The sequence below is a fragment of the Microcaecilia unicolor genome, chromosome 9 (genome assembly GCF_901765095.1).
Source record: "Microcaecilia unicolor chromosome 9, aMicUni1.1, whole genome shotgun sequence".
In the NCBI taxonomy this organism is placed as follows: domain Eukaryota; kingdom Metazoa; phylum Chordata; class Amphibia; order Gymnophiona; family Siphonopidae; genus Microcaecilia; species Microcaecilia unicolor.
This window is the reverse complement of record NC_044039.1, coordinates 88,076,903-88,096,401: the sequence shown is the minus strand read 5'-3', so window position 1 is coordinate 88,096,401 and position 19,499 is coordinate 88,076,903. Positions and strand designations below refer to the sequence as shown.

Sequence of the window (19,499 nt, the reverse complement as noted above, 5' to 3'; positions counted from 1 at the left end):
ATGGTAAGGCATGGAGAGGATATAATGTTAATGTTCACAAAGCTTTCAGACCCACAGATGCTTTCAAGCTAATTTTCACAGTGAAACTCCTTGCAGAATTTGTCTTTTAAAATGTGGATGGTTCATTTATTTATTTATTTATTGCATTTGTATCCCACATTTTCCCACCTTTTTGCGGGCTCAGTGTGGCTTACAATACATTATGAATGATGGAAATACAATTTGTTACAATTCAGGTTATGGATTACATTGTGAAGAGTTATACGAGACAAAATCAAGGTAGCGTTAAGGACTATTTATCTGTTACATTTGTACCCCACATTTTCCCACCTATTTGCAGGCTCAATGTGGCTTACATGGTAACGTAAAGGCTTTCGCCAGTTGGTTGATAACAAATACAAAGTTGAATTATGGTCGAATGAGGTAGGTATGTGTCAGGCACCGTGAAGGTCGAAGGCAATGAAGATTGTATATTGTCCAGTACGATCATTGGTTGTTCTGTGTTGCTGGGTGTGGGGATTTACGTTGGATCGGTGAGGTAAACGTTTTTGAAGAGGTTGTTTTTTAGTGATTTTCTGAAGTTTAGATGGTCATGGATTGTTTTTATAGCTTTTGGGAGTCCATTCCATAGTTGTGCGCTTACGTAGGAGAAGCTGGATCATGGATGCATAAATTGTTTTGTATTTAAGTCCTTTGCAATTTGGATAATTTAAGTTTAGAAATGATCATGATGATCTGATTCTGTTTCTAGTTGGTAGATCTATGAGGTCTGTCATGTATCCTGGGACTATGCCGTAGATAAGTTTGTGGACAAAGGTGCAGATTTTGAAGATGATACGTTCTTTGATTGGGAGCCAATGCAGCTTTTCTCGGAGGGGTTTAGCACTTTCGAAGCATGATTTACCAAATATCAGCCTGGCAGCTAGATAATTCTCCTTGCTAGTACTCCCTGTGAATTTTCAGTGACACTATCCATACTTCCTGACTACCTTAGCACTATCTGTTTAGTGTCAGGAAGGTGTGTGGACAGAGCAGCAAACAGAGGCATAGCCAGACCTTGAAAAGGGGCATAAGCACAAAGAGAGGGGGGCACATTTTGCCACACCTCCCTGCTGCTTTTGACCCTTGCCGTAACCCCAAATACAGATGCAAAATACTCAGATATTTCACATCTACATGGGAGCAGGTTCACAGTATGTGACAGAAATCATGCATGGAGGTGTAAAATAAGTAATCTCTACACACACTTTTCCATCCTTGACCTGACCTTTTGTGTGAGAAAAAGTGTATATACTGTGAAAATGTGCATACTTTTTCCAGCCAAGTGGGGGGGGGGGGGGGGGGGCAGACAGGGATGCAATAATTACCTTGAACTTCTTGTTTCACATTTCATTTGGCATGTCTCATTCTTGGTGCCATATGTTTCCCCCATCACCTCACCCAGATTTCCATGCACTCACTTCTGGCCTAACCTAAATTCCTTTGATTATCATCCCAGCATCAATACTATAATATCCTTGGACCCCCCCCCCCCCCCCCAAATTGCATGGCTCCCCACCCAAGAGCCATAACTGTTGGATGTACGACATGGTTTTTTTTAAACAATAGAACATCACAAAACTCAGATGCCATCTCTGAGAATTTTCTTTAAAGTCCATTGGCTTCATGTAAACTGTGATAATACTGTATACGAAAAAATCAAATTAAAGCTAGCACATCAAATTTGTTTTTTTTAATATAGCCCTAGATGAGAACTTTTTGAAAAGATGTTATAATTTGCAGAGCCCAGTTGTTCCTTAGATATTAAGAGTTGAAAATATAAAAAAAGTAGACCTCAAATAGTCACTGGAAAGAGATTAAAGCCTGAAATTTTAGAGGAAGAAAATAGACACTACTCTTCAGAGCACACTTTTGGGGGTTTTCAATTTTTAGCTTCTATCCATAGGTATGACGTTTGAAAGATGGGATTTTATTCTTTATAAAAAGCTGTAAATATACTCAAGTGGAAAGTTTACACTTACTATATGGAAAGTTTACACTTACTATAGACTGACTGAGTAGCATAGTGGTTTGGTGCTTGTCTTTACTGTAGAAGGTTATGGGTTTGATCCCCAATTTGTAAAGCTTTTTTATTTTTAAAATTTACAAACAACAAATATAACCCTAGATGAGAGCTTTCTGAAAATATAAGTTATAAATCCAAAAGCCCAGCGGCTGCTTAGATAATAAGGTTTCAAAATTGAAAAGTAGACCTGAAATAAATAAGTCACTGGAAAGAGATTAAAGTATGAAATTTTAGAGGACGAAACTAGACAACTCTTTAGAGCACACTTTTGGGGTTTAAAAATTTTTTTGTTTTATCCATAGGTATGCAGCTTGAAAGATGACAATTTATTGGTTATATAAAGCTATAAATGCACACACATTGAAAGTTTATACTTATTGCAGACTCACTAGCTTAGTGGTTTGGCACTTGTCTTCTGAAGTTGGCTAACCACAACTATTTTTAGATCATCAAATCATTTTTGACTAGATTTCATTCCTTTGTTCTTAAAATTACCTTTCTACGTGTTATTGTAAGCTCTCTTGAGCAGGGACTGTCCTTCCCCACGTTTTAACTTGTACAGCGCTGCGTAACCCTTGTAGCGCTATAGAAATGCTAAGTAGTAGTAGTAGTAGTAGTACCTGGAAGCCATGAAATACCACTTTTCCTGCAGTTGCCAAACCCCTGTTTCAGTTCATGCAATTATAGTTTTGCCATACTGGGTCAAACCAATGGTTCATCTAGCCCAGTATTCTTTTTCCAACAGTGGCCAATCTAGGCCACATGTACCTGGCAGAAACCCAAATAGTAGCAACATTCCATGCTACCAATCCCAGGGTAAGCAGTGGCTTTCCCATGTTTATCTCAATGTCCTGCATTACTTACCCTCCTGTTTACAAAGCTATGAATAGGCTGTATTGGACTTGCCGCATAGCAATAGCTTTATAAACAGGGGCCTTTGTTAGTAAACACATCTCATAAATCTCACAAATCTTCTGTTACTTTGTTGAGTAATGTTTACTTGTTCATTTCACGCAAGCTTGACCCAAATAAATGTTGACTTTCAGACTCACAATAACAAACATGAGAAAGTTTAATGTTGATTCCACTAATTACATTGCTATACTTTGCTATAATGGAATACACTAAAAAATGTTTTTATGATATCCTTCACACATAATTTATTTGATAACTAACACCATTTTCATACCCAAAACACCATTTTAATCCAAATCTCTCATTTATTTTGGGAGCAAACACAATAAGATTGAAAAAACATCTATTATGCTCACAATTTAGAAATAGAAAATTTGGGAAAATCTGTTTTAACAAAACTACAATAAAATATCACAAAAAATATAGGCCAGCAAAGAAAAATGACTTGATTGCAGCACAAAAAATGAGAATATACCTGGCAAATCTGTAAAAGTGGGGGACTAGATCAAAAATCTTTGCAAAACGTACACACTAGATAGGTTTCAAAAATCATACATTGCCTAAAATGTTTTAAAGTTGACCACTTTTTACAGTTTAAAGCATGTTTGTCTGACACTGTATGAAATCTACAAAACATTCAATGAAAAACATGCAATTTTCAAGTAACTTCTGCGACTTCTCACTACCAAGACTTACTCTTCTCACACAAATTAAACAAACTGGTTTATTAAATTCAGTGAACCTCATCTTTTCAAGAGAGGTTTCTTTTTAAAATCCTCCAACATTTCCAGTGTAGTTTCTCCTTTTACCCAAGCTCCTTCACTTTACCCCTGTTGGCAAGAGGGAAGTCAGTGACAATACACTAGGGGCCTTGTTTACTTATATAGGAAAAAACTTAGGTGCTAATATTCAAAGGCAGTTATCTGATTAGCAGATGCTGCCAACCAAATAAGAGCCAGTGTGAAGGATATTCAGTGGCACTAACCAGATAGTGCTGTAGGGTTACAACCTCTCTATCCTTTTTGTGCAGCTGAGGCCCGAACCAAGCCACTATGAACCAAACCATCAAGGATTCCTGCTACATGGCACTCTGGCCTTGCCACTACAACCAAAAATTTGTTTCCAGAATGTGAAGAATGAATACAGACTTTGTTCATTGTTCTCTGCTGTGTGGTATTAGGAGACTTTCTCAGTTCCAATTTTAGTTCTGGAAGACCTTGAGATGCAACAATATTACAACCATTTTCAGCTAGTCCTGGTACTGATATATTCATTGTCTGCTCTCACTCATCACTGAGGACATGGTTCATCCATCTGCCTAGATTGGCCACTGTTGGAAACAGGATAAAGGGCTTGATGGACCTCCGGTCTGTCCCAGTATGGCAACACTTATGTTCTTAAACCCATGTCCTGTCCACGCTACAGCCACATGTATACCCCCTTACAACTGTGCACTATGCTACTTATGTGTGCCCTTATAAAACAGTACTTAGGGTGCTTGCGTTCATAAGTGGCAGTTTTTGCTGCATTTACAGGCACATGGTGCACATAACTGCAGGTGTGCAGCAATAGAATTGCCTTTCACTACTGAAAGCCCTTTGGACATAGGAAAATAACTATTGTACTTGAACGCAACTAATCTTAAGCTACTGATTAAAAAGCATGAGCTTAATGTAAATAAATAGTCCTTTGGTTTTTAAGGCTTCTTTTCATTTTCTACTGTGATTCCAAATCCTCCACTTTACAGTCTTAGCTGGTGCCATCCACTCTCACACTTAGTGCTCATTGAAGTAGTTTTTGTCAGGCTCTACTGACTGGTTTATAACATTCCAGCTAAGGAGGCCACTCTTCTACATTAGAGTTTGTCATCTGGTAATGAAAGATGCCCTGGAGACCTTGAATAGTGCAACTCTAGCGCAAGCAGTTTATGATATTTGGCCTATCATCCTTCTTACCAGCCCAGAATCTGATAAAATCTCTCTCTACTGTCTTACAGAGGCCCTTTTATGAAGATGCAGTAGCCCAACGCGGGCTTACCGCTCGCTAATAGGGAAGTACCACGATAGTTTCATACCCCAGCATGCGCCATTTACAGTACTGCAAAAATATTTCAATTTTTGTATGTGCCAGTGTGTACCCGACGGTAATCAGGCAGTGCTCCCCCCTCGAAATGGACACGCAGCAAGTGGTTCACTTGCCACACAACCATTTCTTTAAGAAAAGGGAAACCTGCCTTTTACCCACTGAGGTAGAAGGGGGCCTCGGCGCACATCAAAAACACGCGCTGACGCCAGCCCCCTTTTGCCATAGCTTCATAAAAGGACCCCATAGTAAGCATCCAGCTGTGCCATTTCTGAGCTGGCAGCCAAACTTAGAAGCAGGAAGTCCAAGAATCTTAAGATGAAGAAGTAAAAAGGAGATAGGTTTTTATAAGAGAGAACTTGAAACTGAGTTATTCAGGCAAGACTATAACAACTAAGGTTTTCAATCTTGTTGACATTAAAATGGAGCCACTTAGCAGAATATAAGCTTATGTTTGGTTAACTTGAACAGGAGCGCTATAATATTTATCAGGGTAAATGACAAATGTTTAATGTCTTATATTTTTATTTTGTACTTTGATTATGGATGTCATTTTGTAAGCCGACTAGAACTTTTGTGATTGCATGGGATAAAAATATTGTTAATAAATAAATAAAAGCTTGTGTTGTAAGCCTCTCCATTTCACATTAATCTCTAATAATGGTCCGCTTACATTGGTTCTGAGGTTTGGCATTTAAAGAGACACTTGTATCAGAGTAATACTGAAGATATATATTACAAAATGAGCTCTTATTCTAACGTAATATACTCTCACCTTTACACCCTCACAAACCTTTTCTAGATCTGGTTCCTCCAGTGCTAGTGCCAGTTCGTTATTATCCATCACAGATGCTGCAGCAACATCAAGCGGTGTGGAGCCTCTCATGGACGGGGATGCTGGAGAGACAAGAATCAGATCACATTAATGATATGTGTGCAGAATAGCAATTACAATCAATCAACAGGTTAGATCTCCTCATTTCTTACATTTTATTGCAGATGTTGCTTTGAAAACTCTAATGTAGGCTTAGGTTCTGTGTTCATTAGATTATTGTAATGTTCTGTTTGTAGGTCTTATTATTAAACCAGTCAATATTCAAAGTGATTTAAATGGACAGGAGAGCCTCCTGCTTGTTTAAATCTCTTGTGCCTGCCTAGCCGCCAATATTCAGTGGCACTTGGCTGGACAGTGTGCTGAATATTGGCACTCACTGGTCATGTCCCAAGTGGACAGTTCAGGAGCATTAAAGGAGGTGGAGCAAGGAGTTATGTGAGTGCCAGTCAGTGGCGTACCAAGGGGGGGGCGGTGGGGGCGGTCCACCCTGGGTGCACGCCACTGGGGGGGTGCTGTGCGCCATCAGCTTCATTCGTTTCCATGCTCCCTCTGACCAGCGCACGGCACCCCCCCCCCCCCAGCAGGGAGGGGGGTTCTTTCGCCAGGGTGGGGTCGCACTGCACCGGGGGGGCTGCACCCAGGGGGTTGGGTGCATCGGCGATCTGTCCCGGGTGTCAGCCCCCCTAGGAACGCCACTGGTGCCAGCAACTGCATAGTTAACTGAGAATGTAGGACCACATATAAAGCAGTCCTAACTTTGCTAGGTTAGCTATGCAGGTGCTGGTTTTGAATATCAGACGGCAGCCTCATAACTAACAGTCATAAACCAAAGCTCATTGCACTGCTCCCCCCCCCCCCCCCCCCGAGCACAATTGATCTCCCTATGATCCCCTGGAGCAATTTTAATCCCCCCTCTCATCCCTTCAAGCACTTCCGATCCCACCTCCAGCACTCCTCCCCCTCCAAGCCCCCAAAGACCTCCTTGAGCCTACTTACCAGCCTTGATGTTTTAATGGTCTTTGGGGCAAGTGAACCCACTCCTATTCCTCATGGTTCTTAATCAAAACTGGCCACAACGACCTCTAGCAGTAGTCTTGCAGTATTACTGCTAGTATAGTAAGACTATCACTAGAGGATGCAGTGGCCACATTCAATTAGGAACCACAAGGAACAGGAGTGAGTGGTGCTTGCTCCTGCCTCAAGGACCACTAGATGGTTAGGACTGGTAAGTAGGCCTGATGTGGCTTTTGGGGGCAGGAGGTGAAATTGAAAGTGCTTGGAGGACAGGAGGGGTAGGGGGTATTGAAAGTAATCTAGGGCAGGAGAGGGCTGTAACTTGGTGCTTGGGGGAGGGGGAGGGATATGTGGACTATATTCATGCAGGTCCCGGCTGGTATTCAGCAGGAACCTGTGTAAGTATTTTATGCGGGTTCTGGCAGAATATTGGCCAAGACCCTCATAAGTTTCAGAAATGTTCAATTCAAAAAAAAAACCCCTCTTGTTCCCAGAGCCGGAACACCAATTCTTCCTCCCATGAGCAAAATTCCCATTACAAACCACAAGCAATAATGACGTACAAGTGGTACAACCTCCCCATCCCCTAAAAAGTCTCTCCAAGGCTCTTTCAAAGGTTACAAAAGACTACTCTGTCAAAATTTGCCAGGTAAAAGCCTTTATGGGGCATGAAGAAGATAATTAAAATGCCAGGGCCGAAACAGAGAGGCTTCTAGGTCCCTAGGAATAAAATCTTGAGTACCAGTCTTTCAGGTGACGAGCCAGACAAGCCTGGTTGTATCTTCGCAAGTCCGGCAACCCCAAGCCCCCCTTCCTCCAATTACCAAAAAGAAATGTCAGTCAGATTTTAGGTTCCCCTCCCCCCCACAACAGAAGATGCATACCAAGCCATGTAACTGCCATAAGTCCTTCTGAAGCAATCTAATGGGGAGAACCTGGAAAACATAAAGCCATTTGGGGGAAATGGTTGTTTGATACAATCTAAAACGGCCACTCAAAGAAAGAAGCAACTGACCCCATGCTAACAGTTGTTTCTTAGTCTCAAGAAATAAATGGTGGACATTCAGGGAGTATAGGTGTCTGAGATCAGATGGCAGCAAAATCCCCAAATAACAAAATGACCCCAAAGCCAAACAAAAGGGAAAGTCATTCCCTAGCTCCTGTTCAAGATCTCCCCCTATAGCTAACACTTCCGATTTTTGGTAGTTGAATTGGAATCTCGAAAAATCCCCATATTCAGTAAAACTCTCCAATAGGTTAGCTAGGGAATCATGAACATTGGTAAGGTGGACCAATAGATCATCGGTAAACGTCGCTATTTTAAAACGATATGTCCCAATCCAGACACCCTGGATGCCAGAATTTTTCTGTACTTCCCTCAAAAATGGGTCTAAAGTCAAGACAAACAGGAACGGAGATAGAGGACACCATTGTTGAGTGCCACGAAAATTGGAGAAAGTGTCAGACAGCCTGCCATTAACCAAAACCCTGGCTTGAGGACTCACATATAAAGCTTGAATAGCTCAAAAAAAAAAAAAGCATTCCTCAATATCATAATGGGTTAAAACTTGCAACATAAAATCCCATCTAACATGATCAAATGCCTTTTCGGCATCAAAGTTTATCATTAATGATGTTCCAGAGTCTGCACGCACCTTTTCAATGGAAGTCAGTATTTTTCTAACATTTAGCATAGTGTGACAGACTTGTACAAACCTGACCTGCACTTCTGAAACCAGGGTTGGAAGGACTCATGCCAAGCAATTCGCCAAAATGTTTGCCAACAGTTTGATTTCCACACAAAGGAGGGAAATAGGCCTGTAAGATTCAGGCAACATGGGGGTCTCTACCAGGCTTCAGTATTACTACTATATGGTCAGATATCAAACTAAGCGGGACCACCCGATGTTCTATAATGTAGTTGAAAATATTAACGAACTAGTAAAAAAGGCCCGTTTCCGAAACCAATGAAACGTGCGCTAGCATGTGGCTTTTTTTGTGTGTGTATGTGTCACAGAGTTATTTTGTGTGTGTGTGTGTGAGTGAGTGAGTGAGTGTTTCTCCCCCCCCCCCCCCCCCCCCCTCCGGTCTATTTTTACACATATCCACAGCAGGAATATTCTTCTCTCGTTCCAGCGGTGGTTCTGTGCTCTCCGTGCTGCACAGATAATGAGCCATTCTGCTGTGGAATGCTCCTCCCTTATTGTCACGTAGTTTCCTCTGATTGGTCCGTCTTACGTTGCCTAGTGTTGCCTGGGAACGGTGTTGTGATGGTCCTTTGTGTTTCAGAATGTTGAGGGTGTTTTTTCTGATTGGTCCATCATGCGAGGGCGGGGCAGAGAGACATGGTCAGTGTTGTGGTTTCACCACCATGAATCCATGAACCCTTCAGGGAGTGACTAAGTGACTTCAGAACGTTGTCTTCAGAACGTTGAGGGTGAGTTTTATTATAGTAGATGTGGGGAAGATGCTAGCTTGCAAGATTTTATAAAACTCTGCCCTTAGCCTGTCAGGGCCCAATGTCTTACCCAAGGCACACTATTGAATTATTCATTCCACTTTCTCCAGTTGAATAGGCAAATTCATCTGTTCCCTATCAGCGGGAATGAGTCGCACAAGTTCTAATGTATTCGAGTAACTATCTCCATCCAGGCCAAGGTCAGGCAGGCAGGAGTAGAAATTCTCATAATAAGATATAAAGAGAGCTGCTTTTTAATATATTTATAAATGATTTAGAGATGGAAGTAACCAGCGAGGTAATTAAATTTGCTGATGACACAAAGTTATTCAAAGTCCTTAACTCGCGAGAGGTTTGTGAAAAATTACAGAAGGACCTTACGAGACTGGGAGGCTAAATGGCAGATGACGTTTAATGTGAACAAGTGCAAGGTGATGCATGTCCCGATGTTACATTTACCCAGTCTATATTTGGGTAATTGAAGTCACCCATTATTATCACATTGCCCATTTTGTTGCGTCTCAGATTTCTTTTATCATTTCTGCATCTACCTGCTCATCCTGGCGAGGTGGACGGTAGTACACTCCTATCACCGTCCTTTTCCCTTTTATACATGGAATTTCAACCCACAATGATTCAAAGGTGTGATTTGTGTCCTGCTGAATTTGTAATCTATCTGAGTCAAGGCTCTCATTAATATACAATGCTACCCCTCCACCAGTCCAGTCCAGCCTATCACTAAGATATACTTTGTACCCCAGTATGACAGTGTCCCACTGGTTATCCTCCTTCCACCAGGTCTCAGTAATGCCTATTATGTCCAATTTTTCATTTAGTGCAATATATTCCAACTCTCCCATCTTATTTCTTAGACTCCTAGCATTTGCATATAGACATTTCAGAGTATGTTTGTTGTTCCTATTTGCATGATGCTTAGTGCTTGACACTATTGATTTGCCATCTTTTGTCTGATCTTTAGTTGTGTTTAAGGGCACCTGGCCTACCACGGTCTCTTGTGTAACCTCAGAATCTAGAAACCCTATCTTCCCTGTTTGTGAGGTATCCTTGCAAGATACCTTATCCCGAACCATGCGCTGTTGTGCGACTGTCAGCCTTTCCCCCATATCCAGTTTAAAAGCTGCTCTATTTCTTTTTTGAATGCCGACGCCAGCAGTCTGGTCCCACCCTGGTTAAGATGGAGCCCATTGTTTCGGAATAAGCTCCCTCTTCCCCAGAATGTTGCCCAGTTCCTAACAAAAACCCTCCTCCCTGCACCATCGTCTCATCCATGCATTGAGACTCCGGAGCTCTGCCTGCCTCTTGGGGCCTGCACATGGAACAGGTAGTATTTCAGAAACTGCCACCCTAGAGGATCTGGATTTGAGCTTTCTTCCTAAAAGCCTAAATTTGGCTTCCAGAACCTCTCTCCCACATTTTCCTACATCATTGGTACCCACATGTACCAAGACAGCCGGCTCCTCCCCAGCACTATCTAAAATCCTGTCTAGGTGCCGCGTGAGGTCTGCCACCTTCGCACCAGGTAGGCAAGTCACCAGGCGATCCTCCCATCCACCAGCCACCCAGCTATCTACATTCCTAATGATTGAATCGCCAAGTATGACAGCTGTTCTAACCTTTTTTCTCCCGGTCAGCCATTGAAGATATATCCTCGGCGCGAGAGGATAGTACATCTTCTGGTGGGTAGGTCCTGGCTACAGGAGTACTTCCTACTTCACCTTCTGGGAGACCTCCCTCCTCCAAGGTAGCACAGAGGCTACCTGACTGGAGGTGGGACCTCTCTACAACATCCCTGTAGGTCTCCTCTATGTATTTCTCTATCTCCCTCATCTCTACCAAATCTGCTACTCTAGCCTCGAGAGAACGAACATGCTCTCTGAGGTCTAGGAACTCTTTGCATCGGGCACCCACATATGACATCTCACCAGCTAGGAGATAATCATACGTAAAGGTGAGTCGGTTGATATTGTGCATCTGGATTTTCAGAAGGCATCTGACAAAATACCTCATGAAAGACTCCAGAGGAAATTGGAGAGCCATGGGATAGGAGGTAGTGTTCTATTCTGAATTAATAACGGGTTAAAAGATAGAAAACAGAGAGTTAAATGGTCAGTATTCTCAATGGAGAAGGGTAGTTAGTGGGGTTCCCCAGGGGTCTGTGCTGGGACCGCTGCTTTTTAACATATTTGTAAATGACCTAAAGATGGGAGTAACTAGTGAGGTAATTAAATTTGCTGATGACACAAAGTTATTCAAAGTTGTTAAATCGCGGAAGGATTGTGAAAAATTACAAGAGGACCTTACGAGACTGGGAGACTGGGCGTCTAAATGGCAAATGACGTTTAATGTGAGCAAGTGCAAAGTGATACATGTGGGAAAGAGGAACCCGAATTATAGCTACGTCATGCAAGGTTCCACGTTAGGAGTCACCGACCAAGAAAGGGATCTAGGTGTCGTCGTTGATGATACATTGAAACCTTCTGCTCAGTGTGCTGCTGTAGCTAAGAAAGCAAATAGAATGTTAGGTATTATTAGGAAAGGAATGGAAAACAAAAATGAGGATGTTATAATGCCTTTGTATCGCTCCATGGTGCGACCGCACCTCAAATATTGTGTTCAATTTTGGTCGCCGCATCTCAAAAAAGATATAGTGGAATTAGAAAAGGTGCAGAGAAGGGCGACAAAAATGATAAAGGGGATGGGACGACTTCCCTATGAGGAAAGGCTAAAGCGGCTAGGGCTCTTCAGCTTGGAGAAAAGGCGGCTGAGGGGAGATATGATAGAGGTCTATAAAATAATGAGTGGAGTTGAACGGGTAGATGTGAAGCGTCTGTTTACGCTTTCCAAAAATACTAGTTCTAGGGGGCATGCGATGAAGCTACAATGTAGTAAATTTAAAATGAATCGGAGAAAATGTTTTTTCACTCAACGTGTAATTAAACTCTGGAATTTGTTGCCAGAGAATGTGGTAAATGTTGTTAGCTTAGCGGAGTTTTAAAAAGGTTTGGACGGCTTCCTAAAGGAAAAGTCCACAGACCATTATTAAATGGACTTGGGGAAAATCCACTATTTCTGGGATAAGCAGTATAAAATGTTTTTTACTTTTTTGGGATCTTGCCAGGTATTTGTGACCTGGATTGGCCACTGTTGGAAACAGGATGCTGGGCTCAATGGACCTTTGGTGTTTCCCAGTATGGCAATACTTATGTACTTATGAGCCCAATTCTCGAGGTCTTCTACTTTATCCTCCAGCTGTTTGAGTCCTTTTTTATGGCGTTGGGAGGCATCCTCTACAGTTTGCACTGAAGTCTCTAACTCAGCCACCCATTGTTGAGCCACCCCAAAATCTCTCTTTAAATCTGTCGTACCTGTAGACACCAAGGTAAGCTGTGCCACAATTGGCTTCAACTGGCTCTGTAAGGAAGCGTCTATCACCACGGTAACCACAGCTACTATCTCCGAAAACCACATACAGTCAACAGAGGGTGACAGTGGGCTCGCCACCATCTTAATGTCAGTTTGTCTGGAGCACTACTGACATTTTTAGGACCCTTTTGATGCCAAAGAAGCCCCAAGAGACAGAGGGATCACCACAGACACTTGCCAAACACCTGTTTCCCGATGCAGAAATGACCGGGGTCAGGGAAAAAGCTGTCAGAGGTAGATGAAATCAGTTGGGCTCAAGAGCTGCAACTACCCACATCTTCTCCCGAGCATGGCATCACATACCATTTATTTTTTTAATATGTGCACTTTTCATAGTGAAATGATTTGTTGATTTTATTTTATAGATTTTAAAGCTAATTGGTTATACAGCTATTAACTGTTTTATAGAATTTTTAATTTGTATGTCTGTATTTTATCTTTATATTTTGTGTTTAGATTCATTGACCCCTGAGGCAGGCATTTGTGCCAAAACATGGATCTGTGTCAGGTCTTCTGCATGTGCATGTACTATCTTTTTGTGGATGTTTACAGCAATTGGACTGATATTATTTAGTGGAAGTGGAAGTGTTTTTCTTTGTGGATTTTTATTAAAATGTTACTGGTGCTCTTACCTCTAGTGTTTCCTCTTTTTTTGTGGAAACCCATGGACTATCCCTACTCTAGTAGCTTCCAGTAAATGTTCAAAACGTTTACTGGAGATTTGGTCTGTATATGTACAGTCACTCAGTCACAGAGTTCAAAGTGTGGTTTTGAATAAACTACATCTTATACTTGCATGATACTCCTCTAGTGGAGGTAATTTTCCCCTGGTCATAGCTCTTTCGGTTTCTCAGTTGGGGGGGGGGGGGGGTTGGGGATTGGGGGGGTGGAGGAGAGGGGTTTGGAGGAAGGGGTGACTTGATGGCAGGGGTGGGAGAGGCAATAAGAGTCCATGCCTCCCTCTCTTCTCGTGGAGGACATAAAATGAAAACTCAGTTGTAAAGTTATGCTAGCATTCAAGGATTCCTTATGAGATCTTTCTTGTGTAATATTTTCGTGCTTTTTATTTGTGTTCTTTGATATTTGTATCCTTGCCATATGATGGTCATTTCCTAATAAACGTATTTAAATTAAAAAAAAATAAATTGTGAATCAAAAACAGGTTTAAGTGTACTGAGTGACATGATAATTCAACATTTATTTGTTTATATGTACGCTTTTCATAGTGAAATGATTTGTTGATTGTATTTTATGGATTTTAGAGCTAAGTAGTTGTACAGCTGTTAACTGTTTTATAGAATTTTTAATTTTTATGTCTGTATTTTATCTTTATATTTTGTTTTTGGAATCATTGATCCCAAAGGCAGACATTTGTGCCAAAACACGAATCTGTGTCAGGTCTTCTGCATGTGCATTTACTATCCCTTTGTAGATGTTTACAGCAATTGGACTGATATTATTAGTGGAAGTGTTTTTCTTTGTGAATTTTTATTAATACATTACTGGTGCTCTTATTTCTACTGCTTCCTCTTTTTTTGTGGAAACCCATGGACTGTCCCTACTCTAGTAACTCCCAGTCAACATTCAGCCAGCAGCAGTCAATGTTTTTTTAAATGCTGATCATCGCCTGCTAAATTAGACCCGGATAGTTGGTGCTGGGCAATGTGCAGGCACCAGCACTGAATATCCAGGCCTCAATGGACTGGTGCTGGCCGCTGAAACTTATGAAGGTCTCGGACAATATTCAGATAGGACCTGCATAAGATACTTATACAGAATGTTTTATTTTTATGTCTGTATTTTATCTTTATATTTTGTGTTTAGATTCATTGACCCCTGAGGCAGGCATCTGTGCCGAATCACGGATCTGTGTCAGGTCTTCTGCATGTGCATTTACTATCTCTTTGTGAACGTTTACAGCAATTGGACTGATATTATTTAGTGGAAGTGGTTTTCTTTGTGGATTTTTATTAAAACGTTACTGGTGCTCTTACCTTTAGTGCTTCCTCTCTTTTTGTGAAAACCCATGAACTATCCCTATTCTAGTATCTCCTTGTGTATTTCCACAAACAGCTTTTTTGTCTCCTTCTTTTCATCTGAATATTGACTGGACAATGTTACATAAATTTCAGTTAGTACAAAATAGGGCAGCAAGGGTGGTAAAGAGGAAAAAGGAGGAAGGATAGTGCAAGACCTCTATTGTTAAGAAAAGAAGTATTTGTAAAATGATGGTTATGGGGAGATCACGTGATGTGTAGATGGGTGCAGACGTAAGCTTGCTCTTCTCCTGGGGTCCTGTGCTTTGTTTCTAGCAGTTTTTTCTCCCTGAAAGATATTTTCAGATATATCTTACCATGGAGAGCTGCTGTGCTGTATGGACAAATACTTGGTGGTGAAAGCGGGACTCATGTTATTTCAAAGTTATTTTTAGTATTTAGTGTATAAAGATGGATTGATGAGGATTATATACACATCCTAAAAATTGCTTGGCTCAAATTATTTAGCCATATGGATGTATGTACATGTATCTGATAGATCCACTAAAAATTGCTGCTCCTGACTGATAGAGAATAAATATATAGGAAGCTATAAGAAGCTGGGTGTTTGAATAATAAGTCTGTTAGACCCCTTCTTTATATGAATGTGAAATAGTACACTGTGAACTAGACTGAAAAAATATGTCAGCCTCATATAACATCATTTTTGAGGTAAAGCCTTCATCTTGAATTCCTTTAACATTCCCATCTCCCCTAATGGCCTCTGCCAGGGGCTCGACTGTTAAGACAAATAGCACAAGGGACACTGGGCAGCCCTGCCATGTCCCTCGCTCTAAAATGAATTGCTCCAAGTAACTGTCATTCACCCTTATTCTTGCGGTAGGATTCATATACATTGCCTGCCCTGAACCCAGCCACAAAAGTGCTCACCCAAGTCCATTTTCCACAGTGTAGCAAAAGTAAAGGCCCAATTGACATGATCAAATGCTTTTTTTCTACATTTATGCCAACAGTACTGATGGGATCTTCTCTTTCTTAGTCCACCATACAGAGACATCACTCTTCTAGCGTCCTGGCATAAAACCAACTTGATCTTCATGAATTAATTAATTTGGGTAGGTAACTAGCCAGCTGTTTAGCCAGGATTTTAGCCAGAATTGTGATATCTAGATTTAAAAATGAAATGGGCCAGTATGAGCCACTGTAATACCCACTGTTTTCATTGCCCTTTCCATACTGTATTAGGGAGCCAGTATTGACTGAAATGTTTTGTAAAAATTTGAAGTCAGGTCACCAAGCCCAGGGCCTAATCACTCTTTAAATCTTTTTATGGCCCATTCTGCTTCCACAGTCTCCATATCTACAATAGCTGCTTCTTCCACCTTTAACTTAGCCAACCATGGGGACCTTTTACAAAGGCATGGGAGGGTTAATGCGAGGGTTGTGCGCACCAAATTGGCACTACCGCCAGGTGCGTGCCGAATCCCGTGGTAGAAAATAATTTTCTATTTTCTACCATAGGGGGCGTTCCCGGTGGTAATTGGCAGTTAGCACACGCTGCATGGTTACCGCATAGGTAGCGCATGAGCCCTTACCATTAACTCAATGGGTTGTGTTAAGGGCAAAGAAATGACCCAGTGCACCTCCAAAATACGCGACCACAATACCACACCTTTGTAAAAGGACCCCCATATGTTCTATAGGTAACCTTCAATACCCTCTTTGTTCACTCCCTCATCTTTATCATATAATGTTTTACAAAATTCTTGAAAGCTTTTTTGATTATGATCATCATCTTCCCCTAGTACACCCTGACTATCCTTTCTTTCGAGAATCATAGTCTGCACTCTTTTGGCCTTCATTTTATTTGCCAACATCCTGGAAGCCCCTTTTTTTGCTCATAATAGTGTTGTTTCACTAGATCTAATTGGAAATCGTTCAAAGCAGGCAATGTCTTCCTTTCCCTGTCCAATGCCTTATACATCTTAGATGACACTACAGACTTACCATCACAATCCACAATTTTAATACTCTCTATTTCTTTGGCCTGCCTTTGCCTTTTTTAAATCTTATGTGCTACAATAGATATGAACTCTCCCTAAAATACTGCTTTCGACCCTTCCCACAATATAGCTGAGAAACTTATCCATTATCATTCACACCAAAATAAACTTCCAATCTCTGGCTGACCCTCTGACAGGTAGCCTCAGATTCCATGAGGTTCTCATTAAGCCTCTAATATAGATATGGGCTATATATTATTTATTATTTTGATTGTTTTTCAGTATATATGATATTTTAATTTATCAGTGGTGGTTGTATTTATGACTTTTATGTTCCATTAATTGTATCCATATTCTGAACCCATATTTTATTTTGTTTTCTGTATTTATGATTTTACTGACTGAATCAGTGTATTTAAGAATGTTATCACTATACAATGTTTTAGAATATATTATTATTCTTCTTGATTCTTTATATATTTTTTTAGTCATTTAATAAGTGTAATGTTACCACTTTTACTTTTAGTTTCTGATCCTGTTTTTAATTTTAACACTTCTTTTATTCAGCTAGTAACATTTGATATAATCAGCATGCATCGATGCACCATTGAAATACATGTGCATTTCAGTGTGGAACACATAGCATTACCAGTTTCTAAGTTACTTTTCTTGGAATTCTCAGCAGCGAATTTTGCTTTAAATTGTTGAATTAACAAGCCACTTGCCAAAGTGAATTATTTGTGCATATTCACTGCGTTTCTAATTTTGTTTTTAATTTTTATGCTAACTGTGGCTTCCTTTTTGCAGCCATTGACATTCTACATCATTGGAATGCATTGATGAGTCACTTACATGCTTCTGTGTTCCAACTTGGAACTCATGGCATTTTTGTTTCTAAAGTTTTTTGGGGATTTTCAGCAGTAGTTTTTATTATTAACATTTGAATTAAGAAGCCATTTGGCAGAGCAAGATATATATAAGTACTTGTCACAATTTCATTTATAATGATTTATGTTTAAAAAATTTTAAGGACCCATTTTTATAAATATGCTTATGAGTCAAACATTTTTATGAGTTTACTATTTGTCTACTATTTGTGATTGTTTTATCCACTTCGGTTAAGCATTTAATAGTTTCACTTAATGAACTTTGACCCTATGAAAGGGAGGGTTTAAAAGTAAGAATCAATGACTGTGGCTTAGAAGCTGCTTTACTACACGGTATGTTGCCACCAGTATGTTTTTCTGCTGTATTACTTGGTGAGTTCTTATTTACTTACTAACACCCCCCCCCCCCCCCCCCACACACACACACCTTTTAAGTGAGTCGCTCTAGGGGCCGCCGTGTGCTAATGCCAACACAGCCTATTCACTTTGAATGGGCTTCATCAGCATTTCCAAGCAGCAGCTCTTAGTGCGGCTTAGTAAACAGGGGGGTAACCTTGTAACATTTCACTGATGGCTGTCTGTTTTGTATGCTTTTATATTACATTGTTTTTGTTAATACAATTTTGATAAATTCACGACCAAGCCACCACCTCCTCTTCACCCTTTAACCCTCTCCCTCATCCAACCTACCCAGGTCTCTTTCTCCTCCTTCCCTGAGATCACCGGGGATGAAACTTCCCGCCTACTTTCCTCCTCGAAATGCACCACCTGTCCCTCTGATCCCATCCCCACCAACCTACTCGACACCATCTCCCATACTGTCACCCCCGCCATCTGTCGCATCCTCAACCTCTCTCTCTCCACTGCAACTGTCCCTGACACCTTCAAGCACGCCGTTGTCACACCTCTCCTCAAAAAACCTTCACTTGACCCTACCTGCCCCTCCAACTACCGCCCCATTTCTCTTTTACCCTTCCTTTCCAAAATACTTGAGCGCGCCGTTCATAGCCGCTGCCTTGATTTTCTCTCCTCTCATGCCATCCTCGATCCACTTCAATCCGGTTTTCGCCCTCTGCACTCGACTGAAACGGCACTCTCTAAAAGTTTGCAATGACCTGCTCCTGGCCAAATTCAGAGGTCACTACTCCATCCTCATCCTCCTCGATCTTTCCGCCGCGTTTGACACTGTCAATCATGATTTTCTTCTTGCCACGCTGTGCTCTTTGGGTTCCAAGGCCCTGTCCTCTCCTGGTTCTCCTCTTATCTCTCCCACCGCACCTTCAGGGTACACTCCCATGGATCTTCCTCCACTCCCATCCCACTATCTGTTGGAATTCCCCAGGGATCTGTCCTTGGACCCCTTCTCTTCTCAATCTACACCTCTTCCCTGGGCTCGCTGATCTCATCTCATGATTTTCAGTATCATCTTTATGCTGATGACACCCAGCTATACCTCTCCACACCTGACATCACTGCGGAGACTCAGGCCAAGGTATCGGCCTGTTTATCCGACATTGCGGCATGGATGTCCAACCGCCACCTGAAGCTGAACAGGTCCAAGACCGAGCTCCTTTTCTTTCCTCCTAAACCCACTTCTCCTCTTCCTCCACTCTCTATCTCTGTTGATAACACCCTCATCCTCCCCGTCCCATCTGCCCGCAACCTCGGAGTCATCTTCGACTCCTCCCTCTCCTTCTCTGCGCATATCCAACAGACTGCCAAGACCTGTCGCTTCTTCCTCCTCAACATCAGCAAAATTCGCCCTTTCCTCTCTGAGCATACCACCAGAACTCTCGTCC

At 41.4% G+C, this 19,499-nt stretch overlaps 1 protein-coding gene across 1 annotated transcript in view; it reads right to left on the bottom strand.

Moving 5' to 3' along the window:
• Nucleotides 1-19,499, bottom strand: part of RYR3 (ryanodine receptor 3) — a 743,078-nt gene that overhangs the window by 407,268 nt on the left and 316,311 nt on the right. The window contains 1 exon segment of the mRNA XM_030213678.1: nt 5,856-5,959. Within this exon segment, the coding sequence (XP_030069538.1) occupies nt 5,856-5,959 (104 nt within the window).